The sequence below is a fragment of the Eleutherodactylus coqui genome, chromosome 10, assembly GCF_035609145.1.
Source record: "Eleutherodactylus coqui strain aEleCoq1 chromosome 10, aEleCoq1.hap1, whole genome shotgun sequence".
NCBI classification, from domain to species: domain Eukaryota; kingdom Metazoa; phylum Chordata; class Amphibia; order Anura; family Eleutherodactylidae; genus Eleutherodactylus; species Eleutherodactylus coqui.
In genome coordinates, this window is record NC_089846.1 from 133892607 (window position 1) to 133916975 (window position 24369).

Sequence of the window (24369 nt, forward strand, 5' to 3'; positions counted from 1 at the left end):
GAAAACTACAGTTGATTTCTGCTCGTGGACAGGGGAGAATCCTTTAACACAACAGGTCTATGGACGGACATGGCGGGCGTAGGGCCACGAATACTGCAGTGATAACCCGTCCGTGGGTCTTAGGCTGATTCTTACAAGTTCCAGTTATTGTCTTAGATAAAAAGCCGTCTTGTGCAGCTTTATATATATTGTTTTGGCTTTTCTATATACCAAAAGTGCAATGCCTTAAAAAGAAAAAGTAAAACAAAATGTGATGTGCTGGACTTCAGACTTCATTATTTATTAAAATAGTCGAAAAGTCGACGACTGTCAAAATTGTATTCCGTTTAAGTGAAAAAATAAATAAATAGTCGATCACAAATCTACTCAGAACTGCAGTCTCTCAACCCGGCAAAGTTAGTTGTGAAAGCAGTAGTGAGCTAAGGGTTAAAACTCGTGGCAACATTTAATTGTATCATTCTATAACTACTTAATTCTAAGCTCCAGTATAAAGTACACAAGTTGTTCAAAATGAGTACTGTGCAATACAACGAGCTGCCAACAGATGGCACTAGAAGACAAGTCATTCTGAAGCAGCATATCAATTTTTTAAAAAAGCAAAAAACAAAAACACTTGTCACATCCCCCCATAAACTAAGTGATGATACTGTTAGGGGACGTGTCAGGGAACTCCTGTGACCCAGCGCTGCCACGCAGTGAAGTCTGCATGATGCATGAAAATTACTTTCAGAGTCCCGTTCTCCCACAGACATGTGATCATGAGTGTGAGCGATTATGAAAAATACATCTGCTGGCTACCTGTCATACCCCCAACAGCACTGTAACTGTCTATGCAGGTATGGGACCGATTCCCTTTGGTTTATTGCTGTGGGAAAACTATAACGAGCCAGCAGCCTAGTGTGGAGGGTGCGCATACTTAACGTTAGAGAGGTTTCCCAGGGTAGATTAATGAGGCCAACCCCAGGATAGGCAACCCCACCAATCAGCAGAACAGGGGGGGCGGTAGCAGTTGCTGGAGCGTACGCCGCCTTCATTCCAGTACTAAAAGTACCAGGCACAGCGATGTCTGCACTGGCAAAGCTCTGCCAGGTACTGCAGTGAGGGTCCAAGGGCATCTCTGTTCCGCTGACCAATGTGGGTCCAGGAGTCGGACCCCAACTAATCATACATCAATGGTCTAGCTTAAGGATTGGCTATTAAAAGGTCTTTCGTGATTCTAATACGCCAATTGGTGGGAGGGTCTGTCTGATTGCTTAGATCCCCAGTGAAAGAATAGGCATTTCATGGTCCTCTATATGAATGAGCTGCTAGCCAAGTGCACGCTGCCACTCCATTCACCTCTACAGGGCTCAGCAATCTCCAGTAGCCCATGAAGATGAATGGAGTAGCACTGTAACAGCCCAGTACGCGCTTTCCTGGCCCCTCCATAATGTCATACACGTAATATCTTGTCGTGATGCACTGTGCAAAGTGTCTTATCATTCTGTTATCTGTATTGCACAGCTGCAGCAAATGAGGTTAATGTCTGCAAAGTGTGAGCTGACTGTCTGTAAATGTATCCATTTATGTCCTGTCACATGGTATGAGAGAGGCTATAAACATGAGTGCTTGAGAGCAGGAAAAGGTGGTCTTCCATCTTGACTTCCACCTAAAGCACAGAGTCACATGAGGGCACGGGCACCTTCAGCCCTCTGGTTTTGAAGATTGTAGAGGAGATGTTTCCCGAGCGCAAGGATCTGCATAAATAGTGAGTGAGCCCACTCCAGAGAGAGAGCGTGAGCCAGTCCTAAAGTCTTTTCTACTCGAGGGCTGGTGCAGAGGTACTCTTATCTTTTCAATGGTTCACGCCCAAGCGTCCTGAAGTCTGGGATCGCTGGGTGGAGGTAAACGATTACAATGGTCAGACACACAGGTGTCCTGAAGTCTGGGATCGCTGGGTGGAGGTACTCCTCTTCAAGTCCATCTGAACATACTTCTAAGTTTATCTGCACTTGGAATACCGATTGTGCCTTGTATCACTTGAGTTACTCAGTCAAGTTATTTCCAGGCCCTGACCATTCCTAGGGACCTGAGGTACTATACTACTGTCTGCGGCTCATTTATTTCCCCGATTAGGTTCATTCCGGTGGGGAAAACGGAATGGTGGCGTCACCCGTGACAAGCCAGCATCTTGCCCTCTCAGCTCCTCAATGTATGCCATGAGTCCGGGGCCACGGACCACACATGCTCAAATGCCAAAATGGAGGCATATGTGACGGAAGTTAAAATCTTGGGCCAACTCCTGAAAAGTGGGGGTGGAGTAGTTGAATTTTTTTGAGGGAAAGTTGAAAGTCTTTTCACATATGCAAGCACTGAGAATAGTCTGGGGTGGTATTACCACCAATGTTTTTCATTCTACAACCGATTTCTCACCTTCGAGGAGTGACCAGTCGATGTCTTGGTTCTCAGGCTTTGTAAGGGCTGGGTATTTATTGAACAGGTTTGCCACAAAAGCCAAGTTTAATTTAGGATTTCCGCTCACAACATCAGCAGGAGTGACGAACTGCCTGCAGCCTAGTCTATCTGCTTGCTGGAGCATGTACTCGGCCCGCTTCAGATCGTCCTTCTCCTGTTGGAGTAAGCGTGACAAAAAACGTGCAATGTCAAAGCGTGCGAATACAAAAAAAGTCATCATGAGTGAACGGCCATAAAAGGGAGTTCAGAGGCTAAAGGCTCAGGAACTACTTCATATATATGATGCGTATATGGAGAACCCAAATGCCACTAAGAGTCCCACATGCCATTTCTATGGGACCACTAAAGGTCCCAGAACTTAGTGATATCCCCACCCAAGACATTTGTGGTACATCCAGCAGATATGCCAGATGTCCGATCGGTGCAGATCCACCTCCGGGACCAGAACGGGATTCCTCATTCCCTACTACGTACATAAAGTATCCCCGGCGTGCGCCGCAGACCCAGTAGGAGCAAACTTACACTGAAGCCGGACATGTTAATGTCTATTCGCTCTTCACCTTCCTTCTGCCCTTTGGGTGCAATCTGGTTGAGCAGATGGAAATAGGCCCTGGAGTCCTGCAGATCAAAAACAAATCTTAGTCATTTCAACAAATCCACAGTGTGATAAAGTGCAAGAAAAAACGACGCATCTTTAAGACATGAGTCATTAGAGGTTCAGCCTGCAGACGCCACATCTGTGAGATTAGGGATTTACATTAAATCCTGCAGAAATGCCTCAATATTTATACTTACCTGAAAAGCCAATCAGGCGACTGGGGAGAGCAGCCACAGGGGCATCCAGATCCCCATCGGCAGGTAAGTATCAGCGCCACTTACAAAGCCTGTGCACCGTCAATAGAGGGGGGGGGCTCTAGTATGTTAGTACATCACTACAACTCTACATTCAGACACGACTACCGAGGAGTGCAGACCGGGGAGGGGTTTACATGGAACGATGTAGTGTCTTAGACTACCAATACATACTATGTACAGTGTGCATCAGGTAGTCAGAGAAGCAGCGCGGCCATCTTTGTTTGTCCAACAGGGTCACTTTAATTTGGACCCCAACTAGATTGAGGTTTGGTCATTAAAACTAGTTACAAAAAAGGCTGAGAAGGTCTAGAGGCCTTGGATGAAAGATCATTAACCATCTTGTGTACTCCTGACATTCCCCAGTAGACCGAAGGGGACACACGATACATTAAAGGGGCGTCATTCTTTATGCAGTGTCCGTTATTGATGCCGGCCGCTGCCGTACACGAGTACCTTAATATCGGAGCTGAAGTTATTGATCTTCTGCCAGCCAGCGCTCTCCAGGTGGTAGTTGGCCCATCGGAGGAGCAGCTCTTCTGGAGACAACTTCATCAGATCTTCCAGCGTCTCTCCATCACGAAGTAATGCAGCCAAGGCTGGACGGAACACAAAGTCAGAGCTGAACGGACTCACCAAGGTTTACTTTTAGGGTTTTTGCAAAGATTCAACCATTTAAAGATCCACATTTACTAAAGAGCTATTTTCTTCCTGCAATGGGGCAGTGAAGGGTTACTTTTTCTGGGGTGAGCGATCATTTCTATTGGTACCATTTAAGGGTACACTTTTGGATTGCTTATTACATTTTTTTCTGGTTAAAGGGAGGTAACCAAAAAGCGCATTTCTAGCACCGTTTACCATGCAGGGCAAAAAACACATTTTACAGCCGAGTCACCAAATGCTTATTATTTGTTTTCATTTTACATTGAAGGGATTTCCGATTACGTTAAATGGCTTCACAACTGCTTTGCTCATCCTGGTTGTTGCTGATCAGGACATGTGACTGCTGCAGCAAATCACCAGCTACAGAAGATCACGGCTTGGCTTGTGATTGGTTGCAGCAGTCACATGTCCTGGTCAGCAGCAATCAGGATGAGCAAAGTAAATGTGAAGCAATTTTAAGTCATGGAAAATCCCCTCGAACGGGAAAAAAGGGTTTAAACTTTTTTTTTTTTTTAAATATTCACCCCATCGTTAGACATTAAAGGGGACGTGAAATTGTAACTCTTGATTGCTTAAAACAATATACTGCAATATTTGTATTGAAGTGTATTGTACTTTTGCAGGCATTCTATTAAGCCCTGCCACAGACAGGGCTTAACAGGCAAGAATCCATGGCAGCCCTAGGGGGCCTTCACAAGACCCCTGGGCTGCCATGGAAAAAACAGTGCTTTGCAATCTAGCCACAAGGGAGCGCCCTTATTCTGTCTGTCAGTCAGTACTGACAGTGGCATCCAAATTGTTTATGGCCGGGATTGGAGCCATCTCCAGTCCTGTCCAATGCAGATGGGTTTTAGCTGTCAAGGACAAGCCATCCCGCTTCCCCTCCCCCCCCCCTTCCCGCACAGATCCATCATACATGCATCAGATTGTGCTAAGTGGTTAAAATAAAGGTTTAATTCTTTTTCAGTTGGCATGTCTTACCTTCATTCCTGCTGAGCTCAATGTCTGCAAACAAGCCAATCTTTATGATCTGCCAGAGGAGCCCCAACACCAGGTGAGGCTTTCCTGCCTTAAGATCTTCTGCGCCAATGTTGACCACATGGCAGCCGATGGCAGAGGCAGAGTTCAATGCCAAATTCAGATTTTCCTAAAGACACAGTAAGGGAATATTAGTGCAACGAGATAATATGAAATCCTTACCCTCCTCCCTGTTATTCCATAGTCTGAAGAGGTGGTAAAAGGGTCTGATCGTTTTTGGACATTCTAGTTACAGCCTGTAGGCATCCCAACTCAACCGCAAGACGCACATAAAACTACAGTAAACATAGATAGAACTTTAATCCAGAGCCCATTGATTTATGCTGCCGAGGGTGAAGACTTGTGGGACGTGCCGCCATCAGTACAGGAAGCTTCTGACTCAGTGTGATACAAGTATTTACAATGCACTAAGCGCCTTTCAATATGCCCCCGGGGCTCGTATGAACATACTAAATCCTCTGACTCACCTGAATGGTGAAGGGAGTCAGTTTCTTCTTGTTTATCGCCCTTTCATCGATGGTGTCCGGTACAGACAGGTTAATCATTTTACTGGAAATAAAAAACACTAATTATATGATGAAGTCTTAAAGTTGGCTGTGCAGATGTAAACTACTGATGGCTTATCCACAGGATGGTCCATCAATAGTAGATTGGCAGGAGCCTGTCACCCGGGATCGGCACGTTTCAGATAGTCACTGGGATGGTGCGTTTATGCACCAAATGGATTTCTGCAGGAAACAAGACAGCTCTATTCCCACTGGTGTGGCTAGAATTGGTATTACAGACTAAGGTCTCATTCATATCAGTGGTAACGTTACTTATGCCAAGCTGGGCCCACGGGGGCCTACTATTGATAACTTATCGTGAGGATAGGCCATCAATAGTTCACAACTGGACAACCCCTTTAAAGCTATTCGGAGACATTCCAAGTAGTAACCATCCACCTGGCCTGAAGATCGGGAAACTTTTCCCCTGAGTGGTCGTGTGATCGGTGGCTTCTTTTACATGGTCCAATCAGCAAATGCACACGCCACTAGTACGTCTGATGACGTGTGCAAGGCCACGCCACTAGTACGTCTGATGACGTGTGCAAGGCCACGCCACTAGTACGTCTGATGACGTGTGCAAGGCCACGCCACTAGTACGTCTGATGACGTGTGCAAGGCCACGCCACTAGTACGTCTGATGACGTGTGCAAGGCCACGCCACTAGTACGTCTGATGACGTGTGCAAGGCCACGCCACTAGTACGTCTGATGACGTGTGCAAGGCCACGCCACTAGTACGTCTGATGACGTGTGCAAGGCCACGCCACTAGTACGTCTGATGACGTGTGCAAGGCCACGCCACTAGTACGTCTGATGACGTGTGCAAGGCCACGCCACTAGTACGTCTGATGACGTGTGCAAGGCCACGCCACTAGTACGTCTGATGACGTGTGCAAGGCCACGCCACTAGTACGTCTGATGACGTGTGCAAGGCCACGCCACTAGTACGTCTGATGACGTGTGCAAGGCCACGCCACTAGTACGTCTGATGACGTGTGCAAGGCCACGCCACTAGTACGTCTGATGACGTGTGCAAGGCCACGCCACTAGTACGTCTGATGACGTGTGCAAGGCCACGCCACTAGTACGTCTGATGACGTGTGCAAGGCCACGCCACTAGTACGTCTGATGACGTGTGCAAGGCCACGCCACTAGTACGTCTGATGACGTGTGCAAGGCCACGCCACTAGTACGTCTGATGACGTGTGCAAGGCCACGCCACTAGTACGTCTGATGACGTGTGCAAGGCCACGCCACTAGTACGTCTGATGACGTGTGCAAGGCCACGCCACTAGTACGTCTGATGACGTGTGCAAGGCCACGCCACTAGTACGTCTGATGACGTGTGCAAGGCCACGCCACTAGTACGTCTGATGACGTGTGCAAGGCCACGCCACTAGTACGTCTGATGACGTGTGCAAGGCCACGCCACTAGTACGTCTGATGACGTGTGCAAGGCCACGCCACTAGTACGTCTGATGACGTGTGCAAGGCCACGCCACTAGTACGTCTGATGACGTGTGCAAGGCCACGCCACTAGTACGTCTGATGACGTGTGCAAGGCCACGCCACTAGTACGTCTGATGACGTGTGCAAGGCCACGCCACTAGTACGTCTGATGACGTGTGCAAGGCCACGCCACTAGTACGTCTGATGACGTGTGCAAGGCCACGCCACTAGTACGTCTGATGACGTGTGCAAGGCCACGCCACTAGTACGTCTGATGACGTGTGCAAGGCCACGCCACTAGTACGTCTGATGACGTGTGCAAGGCCACGCCACTAGTACGTCTGATGACGTGTGCAAGGCCACGCCACTAGTACGTCTGATGACGTGTGCAAGGCCACGCCACTAGTACGTCTGATGACGTGTGCAAGGCCACGCCACTAGTACGTCTGATGACGTGTGCAAGGCCACGCCACTAGTACGTCTGATGACGTGTGCAAGGCCACGCCACTAGTACGTCTGATGACGTGTGCAAGGCCACGCCACTAGTACGTCTGATGACGTGTGCAAGGCCACGCCACTAGTACGTCTGATGACGTGTGCAAGGCCACGCCACTAGTACGTCTGATGACGTGTGCAAGGCCACGCCACTAGTACGTCTGATGACGTGTGCAAGTCCACGCCACTAGTACGTCTGATGACGTGTGCAAGTCCACGCCACTAGTACGTCTGATGACGTGTGCAAGTCCACGCCACTAGTACGTCTGATGACGTGTGCAAGTCCACGCCACTAGTACGTCTGATGACGTGTGCAAGGCCACGCCACTAGTACGTCTGATGACGTGTGCAAGGCCACGCCACTAGTACGTCTGATGACGTGTGCAAGGCCATGCCACTAGTACGTCTGATGACGTGTGCAAGTCCACGCCACTAGTACGTCTGATGACCCGTGCAAGTACATCCCGCTAGTACGTTTGCCGACCCGTGCAAGTACATCCCGCTAGTATGTTCAACCACCTTTACCAGGTCCAGTTTAAAGTACTTTTGCACCAATATACGAAAGATAAGGGGGGTGACTTGGTCTGGTCTAGTAGGGATACTGAACCCATTAGGCAGGTTGTGCCGCCTTATCTGCCAGGGACAGGACTACAAGGCATCCTATTGCCCTCATGACTGTCGCGTGCCCAAGTGGTTGGATCTTCAGCACTACTTACCACAGTACAATGCCATCTCCGAGGGCCCGGAATAAGTCATTGGTGTTCGGGTTCATGGGCAGCACATGCTTGCAGTCCGGGTCGTTCTCCAACGCCTTATTTATCCAGTTGACAAAGGCATACTTTTCTTCCTCTTAAAAAAAAAAAAAAGTGAAAAAGAATTATGGTTGAAATCTATTTAAAGAGGTTTCACTCCAAAGTTTTTCTCCTCCCCAGCAGAGTAACACCAAGCATTACAAATACCCTTTTTCCCAGCCACGTCTCTGTACCCATTTTCCATGGCCTGGCCACTTTGTTGTCCAGCACCCGTAGCTGCAGCATTTCTGTTTTTGCCCTGTGGGATCAATACTAGAGATGAGCGAGTAGTGCCTTATTCGAGTACCTGCCCGCTCGTCTCTAAAGTCGGGTGCTGGCACGGTGCAACTCACCTCTCACCCGCGCCGGCACCCGAATCTTTAGAGACGAGCGGGCAGGTACTCGAATAAGGCACTACTCGCTCGAGAAGTTTGCCTTATCGAGTAAGCTTTGTTCTTTATAGCAATGCCTACCTTGGGGCCCATTTTGTACCAGTCAGACACCTTCAACAATAATGCATGCCCAGTATTCAAACTGTTATAGGAACAGGCATCCACACCGAAATTCCTGAGGATCGGTACAGCCCATCTGTAATGCCGTACGGGCTCTATCTATAGGGCTCTACCGTGTGTGTGCGTGCGTCTCCATAAACGCTGTTGCACCCCATAACAGGCTGCACTGCGTGACCTCTGGGCACACGGTCACCCCCGCCGACAGCGGGGCACACGGTCATCCCCACCGACAGCGGGGCACATCCTTAGGCGTCTACAAACCTCCAACATCATTTTGGAAGGACTTTCTAATACGTGAGCCGATCCTCTGCGGCAGAGCTCTGTACATTGCTATAGACCCGGACGGATTAATGGGTTCAGCTTGAGGGTAGAGGAGCCAATTAACCTTCCGAGTCTAAATACTTCAGCGGCCATCCAGAGAGCCTCCTCCTTGCCATGTAGGCCATTACCTTCCACTAACCTACCTGAGTAGGAGTGCTGGGTGCCCTCGCTGGACAGCTCCGAGGTGCCTCCGATGGCGCAGATTCCCTCTTTACGGTTGATTGCTTTCCGAAAGGTTTTGGCGATGTCGCTACTTTTCAACTCTTGTACAAGCTGCAGGGAAAAAATAATGGATGAAAGGACTGAACTTTAAGTACAAAAGAGGAAAGCCGCGGAGTGGGAACTAATGGATTCTACATTAACCCCTCGCTGACTTATGGCTCCACTGCTTACTGCACAGCAGTTCATGCAGACAGCAATTCCATTTGGGTCGGAGTGAGGGCCCAGAGCCAAAAATCTATAGAATGGAATGTTTTTGTAGATGACCAAATAGAGGGAAGGAAGAAAAAATGCCCCAAAATCCGGAAAAAAAATAATTTATATACATACACATATATAACACACAGATATTACTATCTTTTGCATCCCGCACATATCTAAGGCCGGCTTCACCTGGGCATATCTGCACATGCAATATGCTGTGAATAGAACTGATTGATTTCAATGGTTTGGTTCACATGCGCGCATTTCAGTCACAGAAAAGAGGGGGGAAAAAACACCACAGCACGCTTTATTTGCCTACAGACTACAAATCCCCATGGAAGTCAATGGGAATGTGCAAATACGCACACAATATGCTAGAGGTGTAAAAAAAGCACTGCATAGTTGTACAGGATAAACAACATCTTGAACTCCTTAGCCATTTCAATGACTCGGGGGATCGTTTTTTCCCCTTTGGCACTCAGTGCACACGTGCGTGAAAGAAACAGCGAACTATACACGGATGTGCATGTAAAAACAGCGCAGCTCATTCTGCAGGCTTTAACTCTGCCTCTATGCACAACATGAGGCGTTCTCCAAGAAACTGTTTCTTAAATCTGTAGTTGATCACATTATCCTCAATCTGCCACCTCTGCCTGCTGCAGAAGGGATGTCACATGTCCGGGGTGTTGGTGACATCACTGCTGCAGAAGGGATGTCACATGTCCGGGGTGTTGGTGACATCACTGCTGCAGAAGGGATGTCACATGTCCGGGGTGTTGGTGACATCACTGCTGCAGAAGGGATGTCACATGTCCGGGGTGTTGGTGACATCACTGCTGCAGAAGGGATGTCACATGTCCGGGGTGTTGGTGACATCACTGCTGCAGAAGGGATGTCACATGTCCGGGGTGTTGGTGACATCACTGCTGCAGAAGGGATGTCACATGTCCGGGGTGTTGGTGACATCACTGCTGCAGAAGGGATGTCACATGTCCGGGGTGTTGGTGACATCACTGCTGCAGAAGGGATGTCACATGTCCGGGGTGTTGGTGACATCACTGCTGCAGAAGGGATGTCACATGTCCGGGGTGTTGGTGACATCACTGCTGCAGAAGGGATGTCACATGTCCGGGGTGTTGGTGACATCACTGCTGCAGAAGGGATGTCACATGTCCGGGGTGTTGGTGACATCACTGCTGCAGAAGTGATGTCACATGTCAGGGGTGTTGGTGACATCACTGCTGCAGAAGTGATGTCACACGTCAGGGGTGTTGGTGACATCACTGCTGCAGAAGTGATGTCACACGTCAGGGGTGTTGGTGACATCACTGCTGCAGAAGTGATGTCACACGTCAGGGGTGTTGGTGACATCACTGCTGCAGAAGTGATGTCACACGTCAGGGGTGTTGGTGACATCACTGCTGCAGAAGTGATGTCACACGTCAGGGGTGTTGGTGACATCACTGCTGCAGAAGTGATGTCACACGTCAGGGGTGTTGGTGACATCACTGCTGCAGAAGTGATGTCACACGTCAGGGGTGTTGGTGACATCACTGCTGCAGAAGTGATGTCACACGTCAGGGGTGTTGGTGACATCACTGCTGCAGAAGGGATATCACATGTCAGGGGTGTTGGTGACATCACTGCTGCAGAAGGGATATCACATGTCAGGGGTGTTGGTGACATCACTGCTGCAGAAGGGATATCACATGTCAGGGGTGTTGGTGACATCACTGCTGCAGAAGGAAGTGCAGAGTAGTGGGGCGGATTGCCCGGGCTCAGGCAGAATGCAGGCAGTATGATCAGATCGGGTTTTTCCACCACCATCAGCAGGTTTAAAAAATAAAAATAAAACGGGGAGGGCTGGGGTTAAACACATTTAAAAAAGGGTTGTGGTTTTTTTTTCTTCTATAGTACTTTGATAGGATTTTGTGAAAAGCAGCTCATTACGCGGGGTCTCTATCATGGTACCCTCAGCTGTAATCCACAGGGCAACCAGCAGCAAGTGTTTAATCCCCCTGCAGTGCCTCCACAGGAGAACTGCAACATGACATGGTGTTCAATGAAGTCCGTGTGCACTCCCAGTAGTGCAGGAGCATGCTGGGTCCTCCAGGGAGACTAGAGCCATCATGTGGTGTGGCTAATGGATAGATGACTTGAATGAAGGACCCGCCACCACCCAGAATTTGCTAATGGGGTATTTGACAGTCTAGATCTAAAGACGACAACCCTTTAGAGAACAATTGAGAAGGAATATTAGACCTCTAGTTTTATTGTACTGAGACTTCTAGATCGTTAGGATAGATGCGGATTACTTTATTAATTAGATGGTGATTTCCCCACTTCTGCTCCTTCACATACAGATAAAGTAGTCAGCCATATACTCTGCAAGAACCAATCATGTTCTGTTTGTTTTCAGCCGAGGCTTAACGAGAGACAAAAGCTGCTCATTCCATGGAATATTCCACAAACCGAGCAGCAAAGAGCCGCTGATACAGTCAGCAGATACAACACCGGCCCTGCTGGCTGCGGAGGGGACAAACCCTCCGAGTGCCTGTTTAAGGCCTCCCATTACAGGTGGCTGAACACGGATTACTGCAGCGGCCGTGTGTGCAGCGACTCCCACGGGTTACATGACTTACAGACGTGACCCATGTCATTATCTATAAGCGTCACACAAAGGCACTGCAGGCTTTATGGTGACCGCGCTGACTGCACATCCCAGCGTATCTGAGGCTCAGTATATACAGTCTACAGGCATTTATCACTCTACACTGTCAAGTGTTGCGACTCAACATATTACTTTGGAACGCCGCTGCACTGTAAGTCCTAATGTCCACGGCACGCAGGGCACCCACCCATTCTGATCTAAGCTTCAGACCCGCAGCGGGTGCACTGCAGATCGTGTTAAAAATGATTGTTTAATAATTGCGGGTGGTCGCGGATTCTGTGTTTTTCCCGCACTGGTGTACGCGGATTTGGATTGCGGATTCCACGCGGAAATTAAATGGTTTAAAAAAAAAAAAAAAAAGGGTAAAAGAAACCAACCCCCTTCCAAGCCTTTTCCCACCTCCTTAATTACTTCTAACCTTCAAATCCACAGCAGAGCCGCAAATATAATTTAAATGCATTTGCGGTTTGCTGCGGGTCCGCGACTCCCATAGACTTCAATGGAGCAAGATCCACGCGGAATCCGCGATGAAAACAGAGCATGCTGCGGCTTTAAATCCGCACGGATAGTAAATACATACCATAACATCAAATCCGCGGACCTAAAATCCAGCGCAGAAGCTCCATTCATTTCTATGGGCGGCAAATACGCCTCAGAAGAGCAGCCCACCCCCACCCGCATAAAGCCGCATCCGTTCAGCCATCCTGTGTTTAGGGGAATATGAAGAACCACAAACCCTGAGAAATCTTTAGTAAAGGCCGTCTATGTCTGACCAGCAGGGTTCACAGAAGGAGCCCCGCATCTCCTTCTATGGATTAGCCGCCATTTAATATACATCTTATCAAAACAACTCTGCCCTCATGTGTACGCACTATGTAACTACACCCTACACGCATCACTATATACAGGCTAGAACCGCACTCTATGGAAGTGGGCTAAAAGAAAATCTTTGTTGCCCATAGCAGCCAATCACAGCACAGCTTTCATTTCTTGAGGTAAAACGAAAATTGCGCTGTGATTGGTTGCTATGGGCAACTAAGATTTTCTTTTAGACTTCTTCCATAAGAGTGGCGCTGGGCTAACTTCTCCGTGGCCATCAGGTTATAACCAACTTCACTGCAAGGCTTAACAGGAATTGTGCTATGAAAAATCTGTGGAGGATTTTGAAAAGTTCCGCTAGTGTCTGCAAAAGTCGGCCAGCGGGGCGACACGCAAAGGGACCGCCATGTTGGTTTAGTATTTAGTGTAGAATGAGCCGACACCTTTCCATTCTAACGATTATTCCCAATTCATCTCACTATCCCTATATAGCAGTCGCCATCCCGGAATCGGCTACTAGCGCTCACATAAGAGGGACTGCTTGGTAGAGCCGGTCATCTGTTCACTCCATTGTGCCGATCAGTTGGGGTCCAAATATTGATGGCCTAGCCCAAGGTGCCCGTCCTGACAACCACATCTGGATGCCACTTTGGGTACAGATGTAGCCGTCATGTTATTTTATTAATCCCTTAGACTGTTAGCGAACGGCAATATGTCCTACAGATCCGGTAAATGGGAGGTCTTGACAACAGTCCTCTCCAAATCATGACCCAACGGTCACCATCCAATGATCCGATGTGATCGCCATTTAGGATCAGGAAGCAGTTTTTTCCTGTTAAAGGGTAGATTAGCTCACATTTCTTCATCCAGACCAATGCCAAGATTTGACGTTTCTATTCCGTTTTAGCTGCAGTCACTCCCACCCATCCTTTTTTCAACTGTACTACCCGTGTAGCCACCACGCCAGGTAGGTTGTATGGGCAGCTGTATTTGGGCTACCTGAGTCTACACGTTGCCTCATGACTACACCACAATGAAGTCAGAATGGCAGAAGGCTTACTAGTAGTGCAGCCTCAGGCTTTGGGTCTAAGCAAGCATATCTCAGAATGTCTGTAGTATACATTAAATATAAACCCATGTCCTTTTTGCATTTTCATCTGGCATGCCTCCTTAAAGCACCACTTCAACCTGAGCGCATGCAAAAACCGTGCAAAGCCGTGAAGAAATCCATTGTGACACACTAGTGACGACCGTGCGGCAGACAAGCCCTCCTTCAGTCACCAACTGTCTGCAAGGCGTTCTTCACATCAGACAGTGATAAAACTCACAAGTGCTCCATACTATATGATGGATGTATCTGCAGGATGGGTGGTTTGTCTCATGGCCTAGGTAGGTTCACATGAATGCAAAGGTAAGATCCACCTAGAGCTAAATATGGGGAAGATGTATATAGTAAGACTAATATTTCCTGTAGGCCACGTTCTGTAAAACCTATTGTTGTCTCTACAGCTCCTCTGCTGACCTGTGTGCCTAAATCCTAGAACGGTAGAGTTGGAAGGGACCTCCAGGGTCATCGGGTCCAACCCCCTGCTCAGTGCAGGATTCACTAAATCATCCCAGACAGATGTCTGTCCAGCCTTTGTTTGAACACTTCTATTGAAGGAGAACTCCCCACCAGTACTGTTGTACCTTGACGCCACTGGAAGTGGTGGATGTACACCACTGTTAGGCTGCTTCACAGTCAGGTAACGCTCCCACTTCCTGATTGGCTGGGCGCCGGAGGGGCACAGGGGAGAAGGCACAGCAGCGGTGCGCCGGGGACTTTGAGAGCGGGGGCACCGAGAAGGCGCCCCCGAGAAGGCTGGAGGAGCAGGAGGGGGGACGGAGAGGCACAGAGGAGAAGGCACGGCAGCATGGCGCTGGAGACCTTGAGAGCGGAGGACCAAGAGCGCCGGAGCAGGAAAGAGGGCACAGCAGCGGGCCAACAGCGGACGTTCCAGCAGGGATGGAGAGCGCCGCCGGAAAGCAGTGGATTAACAGGGGACATTTCCAGCAATCACCTGTAATGCTGTGCATCGGGTTTGTGATGCAGGCATTGGGCACTGCTGGCAAGGTGGGGGGGGGAAGAGGTTAACACACGGGCACCTAACTCCGTAGCTTCGTGGGCTAGAAGCGTGAAACGAGGTTCGTAATGGATGGAGGGTTAGGATTTGTTTTACAGTTAGGTGTAAATTATGAGCTGTTCATGTGAATAATCTACGTTTAACTGTTAAACTACCCCTAACCCTCCATCTATGACAAAAGTCCTTCCACGCTTCCAGGACCTTGCAGCAGGCAGGAGCTTTTCAGCCAATCAGGAGGTGGGGCGTCACCTGGCTGTCACACAGCCTAACAGTGGTGTACACCCACCACTTCCGGTGGAGTCAAGGTACAAGGGTACCCTCACTAATAGCTATTCTAATAGCTAATATGGATAGGAGATGTTCTGATGTAGACAACCAGTTTTAAAGCAATCCTCTGGTTTTGGGACTAGATTGTCTTGGGAAAGGAAGGGAAGGGGGTTGATTACCTGCAGTTCTTCTTTCTCTTCGAACCGCTGGTTTAGAGTCCGGTTTTGGACTATCCAAAATGGCCACAGCAATTTTCCAACTACTTAATGCACACTGTGGACTGCTCTTTCATTAACCAGCTCTATTCATGGGAGCAATGCAGACTACTAGCTACCAATGCATTTTACCTGCTTGGATTGAATCATAGACTGGTAGAGTTGGAAGGGACCTCCAGGGTCATCAGGACCTCCAGGGTCATCGGGTCCAACCCCCTGCTCAGTGCAGGATTCACTAAATCATCCCAGACAGATATTTGTCCAGCCTTTGTTTGAACACTTCCATTGAAGGAGAACTCCCCACCTCCAGTGGCAACCTGTTCCACTCATTGATCCCCCTCACTTTGTTTTTTTTTCTAATATACATGGCTGGTTTGTACCCTACCAGTGGAGGCCCAGGACAGCAATGGATCAATACTGATGCAAATGTGGATGTATTGCAGCCCCAGGGGTTGCCATACATTATTGCACGGGGGGAAAAAATTAAATCGCGCAATGTATGAATGAATGAATGAATGAATGATCGATCAAGTTAGGATTCTACTAATTTTTCAAAGGCTTAATATGGCATTCTCGCCATTCTGGGTAGAAATGCTCTTAGGGAAAAAAAATTGTTATATTAGGCATCTATTGTTGCAGGCCAGGACCAGATTATACATTGTATTGTATTACCACTATGTGATGCCAACAGCAGGCAAGAGAACAAACATTCATGATTATGAAAGAGGACGACTGCAGCTATTAAATGACACCCAGAACACAGTTTACTGGAGCATTAAGTGTTACAAGTGGACTGTATTGGTTACGGCATCCACTACACTATCGTAATGACAATCTGACTAGTACATGAACAGGACAGCGCTTCTCCACGGTGCCTCATCAATGGCTCGGTATGGTTAGGATGGCCTTGATGATATCCATCCGGTTACTGCGTTGTAACCCCCTTTGCCCAGGTACTGTACACAGGGCATGCAGTTACTGCCTTCCCCACTGGGGGGCTCCCATCCAGCTACATACATTAAAAGGGAATTGTCCCACAAAATAAAGTTACAAAGTGTAGCAACAGTTCCCATGACATTTAATGGATCGGGATACCTTAACTACAGTGTTCTACAATGCTGTATATAGTTATCATGACGCGTCAGTCATGTTAAGGTTTGCTATATCTGTATAGTATATTGACACAATAGGGGTTAAGTATCTGATTGATGGGAGTCTGAATGCTTCTGCCCTCACCGATCGGGGGTCACAAAGGTCCCCTAATGACTAGAAGGGTGATCACACATGTTCATCCCTCCAATAGAGCACGCCATAAGCTGCCGTCTCCAGCAGTCCCAAGTGTAGTTTGTCGTTTTGAGAAAATTAACCCCTTAGTGCCCCAGGACATAAATGTACATCCTGGGTGTGTGGAGAGAGATCAGAAGCGGAGCCTGCTCCATACACAGCCTGTATAAGCTTTGACAGCCGACACCCAGCCCAACAGTCAGTGTCCATGCTGATCACATCTGTTCACTCTTTAAACGCTGCTGTTAATTTTGATATTGTAGTTTAAATGCCCCGATCTGCGTAGGAAGGTCCTGAATGGTCCTCGTCCTGTGATGAGAACACAAGGTGCCATTCGTTACTCATGGCAGCCGAGGGCCACCATGCATCTCTGCCTATTAAAATGGTCCTGTAGCTCAACTAATAGAACGGTGGCGGAAATTCCATATACTGCAATACTTAAGTATTGCAGTATATGGTATAAGCAGTTAAAACAAAAGTTAAAGTTCCCAAAGGGCACTAAAAATAAGAGTAATAATAAATGCTTCATCAGGGGACCCGTTCTCGTAGTGGAGAATAACTTCATTTCGTGGGGTCGTCCCTTTAACTTTTTAAAGGGCTTTCTTAAAAAGAAAACTTTAAAGAGAACAATGTGGAGTGACATTGATCTGTATGTGTTGGAAGTGAGTGATGTCTAGAAGTCTTCCAAAGGCTTTGCTGTACTTCAGTTTGGCACAACAGGTATAAAACGGAATCACTGACCTGGCAGGATTTGAAAACCAAATAAAAATATTGCTATTTTCAGAAGCCTAAATAGAACGGAATTTGCAGTTACACCCACTGCGGCCAATATATCCCTAAAGGACAGACACCATGCGCAACAGTAGAGGGTATGAAGGTATGGTCACACGCAGCAGTTTTGTCAGATTTCTGTGGCTGAAGAATCTGTGCTGTGCATCTGGCTTTCCTTCCGCCACATACGCATGGACTTCCGCCACATACGCATGGACTTCCGCCACATACGCATGGACTTCCGCATGCACAATAGCAGAAATTTCTGCAACACATCTGAGTGTGAACATAGCCCATTAAAGGGGTTGTCCCGCGCCGAAACGGGTTTTTTTTTTTTTTTTAACCCCCCCCCCCGTTCGGCGCGAGACAACCCCGATGCAGGGGTTAAAAAAAACAACCCGCACAGCGCTTACCTGAATCCCGGCGGTCCGGCGTCTTCATACTTACCTGCTGAAGATAGCCGCCGGGATCCTCTGTCTCCGTGGACCGCAGGGCTTCTGTGCGGTCCATTGCCGATTCCAGCCTCCTGATTGGCTGGAATCGGCACGTGACGGGGCGGAGCTACACGGAGCCGGCATTCTACACGAGCGGCCCCATAGAAGACTGCAGAATACCCGGACTGCGCAAGCGCGGCTAATTTGGCCATCGGAGGGCGAAAATTAGTCGGCTCCATGGGAACGAGGACGCCAGCAACGGAGCAGGTAAGTATAAAACTTTTTAGAACTTCTGTATGGCTCATAATTAATGCACAATGTACATTACAAAGTGCATTATTATGGCCATGCAGAAGTGTATAGACCCACTTGCTGCAGCGGCACAACCCCTTTAAGTGCTCAGTGAACAAACAGTGATAGTGCGGGCCACACAGGAGACCGAACCAACTTACAAGGTGATCCAGAACTCAAACCCAGTAGATCGAGAACAGAATAAATCCAAAGGAAGTGAAAGCCCAATTATGAGGCTGTAGGAGAAACGCAAAAAGACAAACACAGGGCTAATAATCAATATTAAACACTATGATCAGAACAAGACACGGATACAGTCATCGGCACGGTTAAACACTTCTGCCATTTTTTTACATTTTTCTTCATTTTTAAGTCGTTAATGTCTGGTCTGGATGAGACCTTCAGGCGTTTCACATGAGCAGAATTAGCCACAGGACGCCCCGTAAATCCCGCACCAAAGCCACAGGTCTACCTGTGGATTATAACGCAGAGTTGAAAATGGCTTACATCGGCTCGCAGTTCTGCATCAGGATATGCAGTTAGACCTGCGGCCCTCGGGGCCAAATTCTGCATCGACAGAATAAGCTGCGGGTTTTGATGCATAATGGGGCTAATTCCAGCCAGTGTGAAAGTACCCTTAGAGAGCCGTCAGACAAGACCTAGTTTAGCTGATAGCGGTTCCTCTCGATGCTTCATACACATGATTTGCCAAACATGCATGTGCTCAACAGGTAAGGGCAATAAGCAGCTGCTAGGCTTCTCTTGCAATGGCTTATCTCCCTTGAGGACAAAGGGATTGTGCATGTTGAAGTCAAACTCGCCCAATCCTTCGAGGAAAGAGTTGGGACACCCACGTTAGAGGTAAACTCCGACATCACTGAACCTGCAAGTTTTGTCTAATGTGTATGGGCACCTTGCAACTAGATCTGAAGATCTCAGCTTTGTAATGCTACAAAGGAACACAGGGGGATTGCATGGAAGGTGTGGCGGAGTGACTGGCTTATGAACTGCAGGAGGATCTGTAAGGGGGTTGCGAACTATAGGGCAGTAGGAAAACACGAAAATCGGCTAAATCTACATAGAAAACTGAGTGCCAATAGAACCCCAGTTATCACTGACCGCTGCTTTGCTGTTTTTGAAAACTTTTTCAACAGTCAGGTACGCTTTAATGTCAATCTAGTGTAATTTGCATGATTGAATACAATTAGGTATTTTATAAAAGCAGGAAAGTGCGGTCACTCGTCGCCTTCATATAGCAGAAGTCAAGAGCTGTATTGGAAGACTCCGGTCTACGAGTAGTAAACATGTACTCAACCCAACAACTAGACTGGCAAGAGTGGATCCCAAAAAAAAAAAAACTGTCTACTGTATTTCTACCATGAAGGAATTAGGTGTTCCCATCGCCAACCGGGCTCTTAGCTTTAACCCAGTCTGAACAGAAGGAGTTAAAGCTTTGTAAGAACACTTTCCCAGCTCAAACCCAAGTACTTGGCCAGGATACAGATCTCCAGCAAGGTATACTAACCCAGAAGATAAACTCCAGAATGTACTAGAAGATTACTGGAGTACACATTACCAACAGTAACCACAACATAAGTGGACGAGTCCCCGTGTGACAACGGTGAGGCTCAGTCCGGAGATCAGTACTCAGACAATACACCTGCAGAACATGAAGTTAGGGATGACTGGTTGACCATGGATGGCTGTCTACCCTTAGGCCTCATATCCACAGGGAAAATCAGCCCCGGCACGGATTCTTCATGCAGAATCCCGCAGCGGGTCCCTCCGTTCCTGCGGACATGGGGCCTAAAAAGCAGAATTACTTACCTGTCCGGACGCTGCGGATCTGCCTTGTGTTGGACAGATCTTTCTTCAGCCCGGCGGATGTGCTCGGCACGCCAGCAGCGTGCGGCACGCCAGCACCGTGCACTTTTTTTTAATTGGAGCTCCTGCTCTCCCGCGCCGGAGAGCAGGAGTTCAGCTGCGGGTGTGCCGTGGTTCCAGACGGCTTCCATAGGCTCCAGTAGAAGTCCGCGGGAGACCTGCACTAAATGGGGCGCGGATCACAAGTGCGGGTGAAACGCTGCGGATTTTAAATGCATTTTAGGGCCAATACCCACGGGCGGATTACGCGGCGTAAATCGCCGGCGATGCCCTGCAGCCATTTGGTTCTATTGAACCTAATAGCGCAATGCTCATGGTGCGGAATTCCGCCCCGTGAATTCTTCCGTACTCATGCGCATGTTCTATTTGCTGCAGGCGGACGGCTTCCATTGTCCTCAATGGAAGCCGTCCGGCACGCTATCTTTTGCCAGCCACGTCATACGACGCAGACGGCGCGCCATGCGCTCTACTGCGCATGCGCCGGAGCGTCCTGCGGGACGTCGGATCCGGAGGCAAATAGGGGGTCTCGGGGGAAGTGGGCATTAGGCCTTAGCCGCGGACATGAGGCCTTAGGGAACATACAAATGCTGAAGGGTAGAACAGCAGGGTCCTCCTTCCTCAACCAAGTAAACAGGAGGAAGTTGTACAATACTTTGTTTTTAAGAATTGAGGGAGAGCCAGCGGGCGAGGAGGAGAATAGGACATCTGTGATCCGTCATACTCACAAAGACAAACTCTTCAAAGCAGATCTTCCCATCCTTATTCTTATCGCCTTCGTTCATCAGTTTCTGGATGATCTCTCGCACTTTGTACCCAGGAAGAGGAAGGTTGGCTTCCTTAAACAGATCATGGAGCTCATAATCCGATATGTATCCACTGCTGTCCAGATCTGCAAGCGGAACAAACAATATGAGATGACAGATACCCTGAACACAGCGAGTAAAGCCTACAAGCCGATGGCGCCGATATCCCTGCAGGACAAGCAAACCAATGACAACTGCAAAGGCAGTTTAAGGCTTCCTTCAATGGGCCAACAAAGCATGAAAGTTCGTATGAGGGCTCGTCTGCTCGACTGTCGGACCAAAGTATGTAAAAGCTGCATCCGATCAGCTGACGAGGGAGAAAACGCTTGTCTGCTGACCAATCATTGTTGCAGAACACCCCTTTTTTTTTTTTACAAGAGATGTGCTGCCAATAATTTTTGCAAACGTATGGGGAACACAAGAGGCGCCATCATTACATATGATACATGTACAGGGAGGCGCCATCATTTATACAGTCTGGATCGGCTCATTAAGGGCCGAGAGCATCGCCTTTTTCGAGTACCTGCTGGCTCGTCCCTGAAAATTTGGGGGGCTGCGGGGGGGAGCAGGGTGGAGAGTGAGAGCTCTCTCTCCGCAACCCCTCACTAACCCTGCAGCCCCCCCCAAATCTTCAGGGACGAGCCAGCAGGTACTCGAAAAAGGCGATGCTCTCTTGAGTAAATCGCCTTAACGAGTATGCCCGCTCATCTCTATGCGCCAGCTTATGTTGAAGTGTATGATGGGATAGACTTAATCACAAGCCAGTAACGATGCTTCGAGTCACATACAATATATAGATACCGTAAATACAATGAGCGCCAATAGGGGTGGATAGTTTGAAAGAAAAATTTTAAGCGATCCTCCGGTCCTGAACGGACGGCCACAACACTTACCCACCTGATGACCACTGTGCATTAGAATGCATTGGAAGTACAAGACAATACACACTGCTCTGAATGGCCAGTACAGGTCACATGGACAGCACTGGCCAATCAGAGCAGGTTGTGTCAAAAACTAATAATGCATACTTCGTAGGGGGAGAATAAAAAAAAAAAAAAAATGACCTGATGGCGCTGCAGAAAACGTTGGTACTATGCAAACAACAAGATTTTTTTAAATTGAACTTGTCCAGGACCGGAGGGCTGCCTTAATGTAATCAAAGCTCAATTAATTTCTAAGAACATATAAGTACAAGTCAGGTTTGCGGTATACGAGGGGTGACTGAAAAGTTCTCGGCCCACCCATGAAATACTTGTCCTAGCCGAATGTCAGTTCAGCAACTAATAGTACATTCCTTTGCCAGGTCACACGCCAAATTTTTAATTGATATTTTTTCTTGTTTCAGATCTTGGAGTTTGAGGGGTCCGAGGTGTTACACATCCTGAAAAACGGAAAGAGCAAGCGTGCGGTCATCCAATACCTGCTGGAAAAGGGCATGAGTGCGGGGGAGACCCATAATGACATGATGGAAACATTAGGGGAGGATTCCCCTTCCTATTCCACTGTGAAAAAGTGGGTGGCGGAATTCAAGCGGGGCGCCCCCTCTGTCCAGGATGCACCTCGCAGTGGAAGACCGGTAACGAGCAGTGTGGAGGAAAACGTCACTGCAATCCAGGATATCATCAGGGCAGACCGGCGTTTGAGAGAGCGCTACATTGCCGAGAGAGTTGGCATATCTCAGGAACGTGTTGGACACATCATAAGACTTGCACTTGACATGCACAAGGTCTCACGTCGATGGGTCCCAAGAATGTTGACAGCAGAAAACAAACGCCAGAGACACGTCACGTCCGCTGAAAACTTGACCCTTTTGAGGCAGATCCTGTGACATTTCTCAAACGTTTTGTGACAACGCATGAAACATGGGTTCACCGCTTTCAACCCGAAACGAAGGTTTAACCGAAACTGTGGAAACACCCCTCCTCACCCACCCCCAAGAAGTTCAAGTCAGTCCCATCAGCTGGCATGGTGATGGTCTCTGTTTTTTGGGATTTGAGGGGGTTCTGGCTGAACACCTCAAAAAAGGTGAAACAGTGAATGGAGCATATTATGCTACTCATCTAATGCGGTTGAGGGAGGCCATCATAGTGAAACGCGTCGGGGTGTTGACAAAACGAGTGCTCTCTCATTAGGACAATGCGCCTGCGCACACAGCCGCCATCGAGTCCTGTGGCTTCGAACTGCTTCGGCATCCACTTTATTCACCCGATTTGGCCCCCTCTGACTCATCTCTTCCCTAGCTGGAACCCCTTTTCGATCAGATGACGTTATGATTGCGGTGGAGGACTTTGCCATGCAGGAAGAAACGTTCTACAAGAAGGGTATAATGGGCCTGCAGCAACGGAGGCAAAGTGTGTAGCCCTAAAAGGGGACCATGTTGAAAAGTAGCTGTAAACATTCGGACTACTGACAACATTTATTGGGTGGGCCGAGAACTTTTCAGTCACCCCTCGTATTTAATGAGCAGGAGTGAGCGCAACTGAGGATATTCCAAACTGCCTGAGGGTTTCATGCATACAATCCCATGTACATCACACCCATGTTTGACTATGCATCTCTATGGCCATCGGATGTCTAGCCATCGTGGAGGTTACACCTAGAGGTCACTGCCTAGCTCTACACTCAGGGGCACATTTACTAATTCGGACAGTGCAAACCAAGTCGTAAGATGCACCAGATTCATCACAGAGTCCTGCTGGATGACAAATCTACCAAATATTTAGGATTCTCCAGTCTCAATGTAGATCAGTTTACCATAGCTTGATCTGGAACGGGGTGATACACAGGATACAACTCTGTAGACTCAGAACTCCCATAGGCATTAAAAACTTTAGTCGCATAACCCAACATTGGGACCAAACGACTGATGTGTCTGGTCTACACCAGGTGGGGGGGGGGGGGGGGGGTGGACTCTACTTCCGCTCTGACAGTCGATCCACCTTAATTTCAACCAGGACTGGAGTCTATAACCCAAACCGGTCTCTGACTACTGACCGACTGCTTCATAAATGACTCATGTTTTTTTAGTGATTAATATGCTGTATTAAAATAGTAACTTTATCAGACTTTTCCAGGAAGAAATAGTCTAAGGATACTTAGCAATAGAAACATCAGTTCTTGCCTTTACTCGCCATTATGCTGTTTCCCCACCCCAGTTATCGAGGTCTTTGATAAATAGAACATGTTTTTTTGAAGTGTCCCATACTTTACTACAATTCTGCATTGAAAAATATATAATCAGAATCTGTACATTTCTACCGAC

The 24369-nt window shown here is 48.1% G+C and overlaps 1 protein-coding gene across 1 annotated transcript in view; it reads right to left on the reverse strand.

The window, feature by feature from the left end:
• The window catches only part of PLS3 (plastin 3), an 87878-nt gene that overhangs the window by 13950 nt on the left and 49559 nt on the right, over positions 1-24369 (reverse strand). The window contains exons 4-11 of the mRNA XM_066581879.1: positions 21030-21193; positions 9266-9395; positions 8215-8347; positions 5475-5556; positions 4951-5116; positions 3763-3905; positions 2977-3072; positions 2413-2608 (exon numbers count right to left, since the gene is read on the reverse strand). Coding sequence (XP_066437976.1) covers positions 2413-2608; positions 2977-3072; positions 3763-3905; positions 4951-5116; positions 5475-5556; positions 8215-8347; positions 9266-9395; positions 21030-21193 — 1110 coding nt within the window. The remainder of the gene's footprint in view (positions 1-2412; positions 2609-2976; positions 3073-3762; positions 3906-4950; positions 5117-5474; positions 5557-8214; positions 8348-9265; positions 9396-21029; positions 21194-24369) is intronic.